Source organism: Salvelinus namaycush, chromosome 11, assembly GCF_016432855.1.
Source record: "Salvelinus namaycush isolate Seneca chromosome 11, SaNama_1.0, whole genome shotgun sequence".
Classification (NCBI taxonomy): Eukaryota; Metazoa; Chordata; class Actinopteri; order Salmoniformes; family Salmonidae; genus Salvelinus; species Salvelinus namaycush.
In genome coordinates this window covers 37554773-37562390 of record NC_052317.1, presented here as the reverse complement: position 1 = coordinate 37562390, position 7618 = coordinate 37554773, and the positions used below count along the sequence as shown (strand labels likewise).

Below are 7618 nucleotides of genomic sequence, written 5' to 3'. Positions count from 1 at the left end.
CACAAATATAGTAAGACATAGTGTGTGTGCATGGGTGCTCATGCACATGTTTGTCTGTGGACATTTTGTGTAATAAATCAGCAATCGGAGTTTGATTAAAATAATGAACACATATATGTTACATCACAATGTTATGTTTGCTAGTAGGTGTGATAAACGTTGAATTAGTCATTCAATCATAATAATTTTTGGGGATACTGACCTCTCGAGGAGGAGTAAGGTCATAACGTGACAGAAGGGGGCGTCGCCGTCCTGTAACTACGCGGCAGCGCGCAGCTTTTCGCCGGGCGGGATTTCCGCAATATCAAGTATGGCGAAGACATACGATTATTTGTTTAAGTTACTGCTAATCGGAGACTCCGGTGTCGGGAAGACCTGCGTGCTGTTCAGGTTCTCAGAGGATGCTTTTAACTCCACATTCATCTCCACCATAGGTAGGTGTGACGTTGGTTAGCCACAATGCAATGTTTACAAAACGACAGTCATCCCGACCAGAAAGCAGCTAGCTAACGTTACTAGTATATGCTGTTAACTGTAGCTTATTAGGCGAAATTGATTCAAGTTAACTTGCTGATTTAGCTAGCTACAAACGCATTGCATTATATTGACTAGGTGACGAGTAACAATGGCATCAGCTGTGTAATAGCTACTACGGACATTATAGCAAGCTATATAGCTAATGCTAGCTAACGTTAGGTATATTTTGAATGCTAGCCTGTTGGCTAACTTCCTGTAGCTTACTAGTAACGTTACTAGCTAACAGTTAGCCCTACTCGCTAACGTTGCTTACCTCTGTAACTCGCAGCTGAAATCCAAACTAACAAGCTAACGTTAGCTATCTGCTCTGGCTACCGTTATGAACGGTAACTAGCCACTAAATGTTCATAACTGTGTACAAATAACTTAGCTAACCTTATTTAACGAACTCGCTAGTTAGCTTTAGAGCTTGTTAGCCTGGCAGCTAGTTATTGATGCCACATTAACATGAACATTCTCCTTTTACATTTTGTATTGCATTGATTGGGGTATAACTAGAGCTACAGTCATAGCTATTGTGTGTAATGGCTAGGTGTCTAATTTCAAGATTCCCCTCTTATCTTATGTTTCTCCTGTAGGCATTGACTTTAAGATTAGAACGATAGAACTAGACAACAAGAAGATAAAGTTACAGATATGGTAAGCCCTCCATGTCACCTCGAGCATCACGACTGCTTTTCGTACAGGAAAGAAAACGTGTAGGCTTACACCCAAAGCATTTTGCCTTGCAGTTATAGCTGGGTAACTATTCGAAAAGGAAATGTATGACTGTCTATGTAACTTGGCAAGGCCTAACTAACTGTGTTTTTGCAGGGACACAGCAGGGCAGGAGCGATTTCGAACAATCACAACAGCGTACTACAGAGGAGCGATGGTGGGTAAACAACATGCTTGTTACGTTTTCATATTTTGTTATGTGTCGTCTTCTTCACAACGTTGAGGTGTTGACTTTCTGGTCGTAGTCTTTCATTTTGACGTTTCATTGTTTCTCGTCACAGGGTATCATGCTAGTCTATGACATCACCAACGAGAAGTCCTTCGAAAACATAAAGAACTGGATACGGAATATAGAGGAGGTATGTTTGCTTAAAGTTCTATTCTGTTTTCAACACGAATACCATACTGACTAGTAAATATTCAGTGTACTCTTGTCAAAGCCAACCGTATGTAGTATACTGTATGTATTGTAGTGTTAAACTACTCTTATCTCCTTAGCATGCATCGGCTGATGTTGAAAAGATGGTCCTCGGTAACAAATGTGACATCAATGACAAACGGCAGGTGTCCAAAGACAGGGGAGAGAAGGTGAGTTCTGCTGCAATCGTGATGAATCACCAGCTCCGTTCTGGTCGTGTACCGTACGACATTAAAGGGCTTGGATGGTATAGAGCACTTTTCAAGCTTAAGCCCTACCATGTTGTCTAGGTCAACAACAACAACAACAAAGACCTGCTTGAATTACCAAAACCAGATAGAAAGTGTGTAGAAATGATGATAGTAACAACAGTCAATGCATTACTCCCCCCATTTCTCAGCTGGCGTTGGAGTACGGTATTAAGTTCATGGAGACCAGTGCAAAGGCCAACATCAATGTGGAAAACTCGTTTTTGACACTTGCCAGAGACATCAAATCAAAGATGGACACAAAATTGGTAAATTCAACCTCATTTAGGTTTTTAGAAGGAACTTTTTAAAAAGATTTAAAAAATGCTGGACATTGATTTGAAAAAGTGAACTGTCCATCTTTGTTGCAGGAGGGCAGCTGTCCTCAGGGGAGCAGCCACAAGGTGAAGATCTCTCAGCCCCAGAAGAAGAGCAGCTTCTTCCGCTGTGCCCTACTGTGAGGACCAGACCATGGCTGTATACCAAATGGGTCACTATTCATTATATAGTATGCTATGTTTGACCAGGGCCCATAGAACTCTAGTCAAAAGTAGTGCACTATGTAGGGAATAGGGTGCCATTTGGGATGCATACCAAAGGCCTTACCTACCCTCCGCCTGCCCTGGCTGGGATATGCTGAGGTGCTGGCTGGCTGGACACAACTGGACTGTGCTTGTTCCAAGCACCCCCTCTCCTTCTACCTTATTCCCTTCAGCCAGTCCCAATTCACTCCCCACCTCTTCCCCTCGGCCCTAACCCTTAGATGTTTGTGTATCTGAAGTGTTTGAATATATATATGCAGTTGTTTACACCTTGCATATACAGTGAGCTCCAGAAGTATTGGGACAGTGACACATTTTAGGTTGTTTTGTCTCTGTACTCCAGCACTTTGGATGCATCTGTAGTTTTTTTTCACTCATTATTATTCACGATTCGTTCAGGATAATCCGTAATCATGGTAGCATCCACATTTAATGTAGAAGTGTTAAGAAACATTCTATTATTATTTACAATAAAAGTGACTGCACAATACAAACAGCAAAAGGCATCCAACAAATATGTAGAATCACAAGCTTGACGTAGTCATTGTGTGCTATGAATATGTGACTAAATACTTAACTTTGAACTACTTTAATAAATATTTAAGTGAATTTGTCCCAATACTTTAGGTCCCCTAACATGGGGTGGGACTATGTACAAAAAGTACTGTAATTTCTAAACGGTTCACCTGACATTGATGAAAATACCCTCAAATTAATGCTGACAGTCTGCACTGGGGTACCGAACCTAAACAACCAAAAATGTGTCACTGTCCCAATACTTTTGGAGCTCGCTGTTCGTGAACATCGAAGACTTAGGGCCAATGGTAATTGGTAAGGAGAGAATTAGGACAAGTTGCCTCTCTTGCTCTCTCTCTCCCTCACTGTCCACCTCTCCCAACATCACGCCCTGGGGTAGCTGGAGTACTGTGACCGCGACTCCATCCACAATGGCCCCGTGACACCTGGTAATGTTGCTGTTCTTCCAGCGGCCCACCAACCTCCTGTTTTCTCTCACCACGGGTCGGACAGACTGACCAACCGGTGAAAACACCACTTGTTTTTCTAAAAGAAGGTTCAAATGACATGTCACACAGAAAAGATGGGCTCTTCTTTCTGTTTCACATTAGTCTCTATGTACATACAACATTTTTCCATTTTTCACACCTGCCAAAGTTGGAGCCCCATTTACTTTTCAGTTAGAATCGCTTGAATGACCCAAAGGTTTGGAATTGGGAACATGATGTGTGGATGTTTATATACTATTTGTAGGCCTCTCTTCCCCTAGCCACATTGTTAACATGAGCCAGAGACTGATAAGCTTATTGTTTTGATGAAACAAGAGTTTTTAAATGAATATAATATGACTTGAAGATTCACAATCCTTCAGGAAAGATTGATCGCAAAATAATTTAATTACGCAGACTAAAAGAAAATTCAATTTGAATGATATTCCGTTTTGTTTACATTCCAAGATAATAATTTGATGCTATTCTATACATGAGAGGCTTGCAACAGGCCTCTCTTCCTGAACAAAGTTATTGTACTGAATCCAAGTGTTTGACTTGTTTACTGCCAGTCCCAGGTGTTCTCTTGAACACACACAAACACACAGCCTCTTAACCATACCCCTGAAAAAGGAGAATTAAAAAATATATTTAGACATTTTTTATATACATACATACAGTACCAGTCAAAAGTTTGGACACACCTCCTTATTCAAGGGTTTTTCATTATTTGTATATTTCTTTCTACATTGTAGAATAATAGCGAAGACATCAAAATTCCATGTGTTATTTCATAGTTATGTAGTAACCAAAAAAAGTGTTAAACAAATCAAAATATATTTTAGATTCTTCAAAGTAGCCACCCTTTGCCTTGATGACAGCTTTGCACACTGTTGGGATTCTCTCAACCAGCTTCACCTGGAATGCTTTTCCAACAGTCTTGAAGGAGAAGTACTGAGCACTTGTTGGCTGCTTTCTTTCACTCTGTGGTCCAACTCATCCCAAACCATCTCAATTGGGTTGAGGTCGGGTGATTGTGGAGGCCAGGTCATCTGATGCAGAACTCCATCACTCTCCTTCTTGGTCAAATAGCACTTACACACCCTGGAGGTGTGTTGGGTCATTGTCCTGTTGAAAAACAAAACAAATCAAAGTCCCACTAAGCGAAAACCAGATGGGAGGGCGTATTGCTGCAGAATGCTGTGGTAGCCATGCTGGTTAAGTGTGCCTTGAATTGTAAATAAATCACTGACGGTGTCACCAGCAAATCACACCTCGGTGTTTCATGGTGGGAACCACACATGCTGAGATCATCTATTCACCTACCCTGCATCTCACAAAGACACGGCGGTTGGAATCAAAAATCTCACATTTGGACTCATCAGACCAAAGGACAGATTCCCACCAATCTAATGTCCATTGGTTGTGTTTCTTGGCCTAAGCAAGTCTTCTAATTCGTGTCCTTTAGTAGTGGTTTCTTTGCATAAATTTGACCATGGAGGCCTGATTCTCGCAGTCTCCTCTGAACAGTTGATGTTGAGATGTCTTTTAATTGAACTCTGACGTATTTATTTGGGCTGAAATCTGAGGTGCAGTTATTCTAATGAACGTATCCTCTGCAGCAGAGGGAACTCTGGGTCTTCATTTCCGGTGGCGGTCCTCATGAGAGCCAGTTTCATCATAGCCCTTGATGGTTTTTACGACTGCACTTGAAGAAACTTTTCCAAATTGACTGACCTTCATGTCTTCAAGTAATGATGGACTGTCATTTCTCTTTACTTATTTGAGCTGTTCTTGCCAAAATAATGACTTAGCCCTATTTGGTAAAAGACCATCTTCTGTATACCACCCCTACCTTGTCATAACACAACTGATTGGCTCAAACGCATTAAGAAGGAAATTATTTCCACAAATTAACTTTTAACAAGGCACACCTGTTAATTGAAGCTGGTTGAGAGAATGCCATGAGTGCGCAAAGCTGTCATCAAGGCAAAGGCTGCCTACTTTGAAGAATCTAAAATACATTTTGATTTAATACTTTTTTGGTTACTACATGATTCCATATGTGTTATTTGATAGTTTTGATGTCTTCACTATTTTGCTACGATGTAAAAAAAATAATAATAATAAAAAAAAAACGTAAGAAAAACCCTTGAATAAGTAGGTGTGTCCAAACTTTTGACTGGTACTGTATGTATGTGTGTGTGTATTCACAAGTGTACTGCACTGGGCCTTTAATAGTCTCCTATTAGCTTCCCACAGCTATGCTCTTAACGCCTGGGGCTACTTTTTCTACTCTAGAACATTCTTGTGTGAAATCTGTTGATGTGACCCAGTAGAGCAGGGGCATTCAATTCTTACCCTACGAGGTCCGGTGCCTCTGTTCTACACCTACCTGGTGTCCCAGGTCTAAATCAGTCCCTGAGGACAATGATGAAAATGAAAATGCAGTAGAACTGGCTTCGAGATCCAGAGTTGAGTTTGAGGCCAATAGAGCGTTGACACGTAGCCAACCTGAGCATTGGTTCCTGGTAGTGGAGAGACAGACTGATAAGTAGTGTCTGAAATGGCACTCCATTCTCTTGTGCACTACTTTTGACCAGAGCCCTATGGGACCTGGTCAAAACGAGTGCACTGTATAGAAATTAGGGTGCCATTTTGAAAGCTGCGATAGTGTATTTTCTTTTTTTTTTTCAGTCAAGTTACAGCAACAACATCCATTTATAAGCTCATGTTTATTCCCAGCTATATGACGTCTTTGGTAGTTAGCTAGTGAAACAGTCAGCGTATTTACTCTAAACTGGAGTGGCTGTCTGCTAGTACAAACAACCATGTTACAATGTGGACGGACAAACAGACAAACCCCTTCTGATCCAATGCAATCCATCCCTTTGCACTTTACCAGTAAACCTGTGTGTAGTCTGTGCCAAGTGGTAGGTTTTGCAATATAGGACAAGCATATTTTTGTCCATTTAATTGAATGACGTGATCTGTTGGATTATGGTAATGGTTGGTAGATACATTTTTAGATTAGTTTTGTCTATTACGCCTTTATAAATGGCTTCCTCTCCTTTGCTACTTCTGATATGACTTGTGTTCTATGGTTCAGGGCCTGTTGTCACAAATGTCTCTGAATATTAATGCTGACCTAAGATAAGGTTGTCTTTTTCGTTATGATTTAAAGACAAAACTGATCCTAGATCAGTATCCTGATCTGAGACGCTTTATGAATACAGGCCCTGGTATCAGTTTAGTAAAAGGGTTTTAGTTGTATGTTACTGCCCTGACAAATTTGAGTATAATCTAAATGTGACGTTCTCTTGGCTTATGAAGTCAAGCTAAAACTTCATCAAGGTCTTGTTAGTCTGTTGTGGTGAGTCTTGGTTTCATGTGGTCGTGTGTTTTTTTGGGGGGGGGGTCAGTACCTTGTTTGACAGCTAGGTGGCAGCATATCACCACCAGCCGCTGTTTATAACATTGGAATAATGCGTTGAAAGAAATGTCCTTAGTTATGAATTGAAAAAATCCATTGAAAAACAGTGTGATATTTTTGGCTATGTTTTGGAAGTGCTAGGATAAAATGGTGTGTATATGTGATAGACACACCTAGCATTGCTTGTGTTCTACATTGATACAGTGTTTACCCATTGAGTCCTCTTACCCCCAACACTTCCCAGTTTGTCCCTTCCTGTTCTATTAAATGTCTGTGTTTGAAGAGTTAAAAAGAGCCTGAGTGCCAGTCTGTTTGTGTTTATAATACCAACTCCTTGTCTTCGTCATGTTTAGCTTGACAGTGAAGTTGGCAGGGGCACAAACAGATCTGGAACCAGGCTAAAATGATGATAATACATGTACAACATTGACAGGAGGGGTGTCCTTTAAACTAGCCTGCACCTTTTTCTATATCTACTGTACTGGGACCTGCTGCTGCACTCGCCTCTCAACCATGTCTTAATAATAACTAATACTCTTCCCGGTTTGGACCTAGCCTGGTCCCAGATCTGTTTGTGCTAGTTTTCCATCCAATTAGGGACAGATTTTCATGTGAATATTGTAAAATCTACATAAAAACAATACGTGCATTTTCCCACCAGAGATGTTTCCATCAAATTGAATAGTTCCTGATAAAAGACTGAGTGATTGATGTAGTGC

The 7618-nt window shown here is 40.7% G+C and overlaps 1 protein-coding gene across 2 annotated transcripts; it reads left to right on the top strand.

Moving 5' to 3' along the window:
- The first annotated feature begins 274 nt into the window (after nucleotides 1-274).
- Nucleotides 275-4015, top strand: LOC120056133 (ras-related protein Rab-8A-like). 2 transcript variants are annotated; one of them, XM_039004331.1, is made up of 7 exons: nucleotides 275-434; nucleotides 1116-1176; nucleotides 1351-1411; nucleotides 1536-1613; nucleotides 1753-1842; nucleotides 2073-2189; nucleotides 2292-4015. In XM_039004331.1, exons 1-7 carry the CDS (start codon nucleotides 311-313, stop codon nucleotides 2379-2381), a joined length of 621 nt encoding a protein of 206 aa, XP_038860259.1. In that variant the 5' UTR covers nucleotides 275-310; the 3' UTR covers nucleotides 2382-4015. The 2 variants fall into 2 exon arrangements, with proteins under 2 accessions (XP_038860259.1, XP_038860260.1); XM_039004332.1 differs by lacking the exon at nucleotides 275-434 and adding an exon at nucleotides 502-863 and having other exon boundaries at nucleotides 2292-2839.
- The last annotated feature ends 3603 nt before the right edge of the window (nucleotides 4016-7618 follow it).

What these genes read in the sequence shown, in the direction of transcription:
- LOC120056133 (XM_039004331.1), top strand. Translation starts at nt 311, where the DNA reads ATGGCGAAGACATACGATTATTTGTTTAAGTTACTGCTAATCGGAGAC. An exon ending in CACATTCATCTCCACCATAG is followed by an intron (nt 435 to 1,115) that starts GTAGGTGTGACG and finishes TTTCTCCTGTAG; the next exon opens with GCATTGACTTTAAGATTAGA. An exon ending in GGATACGGAATATAGAGGAG is followed by an intron (nt 1,614 to 1,752) that starts GTATGTTTGCTT and finishes TTATCTCCTTAG; the next exon opens with CATGCATCGGCTGATGTTGA.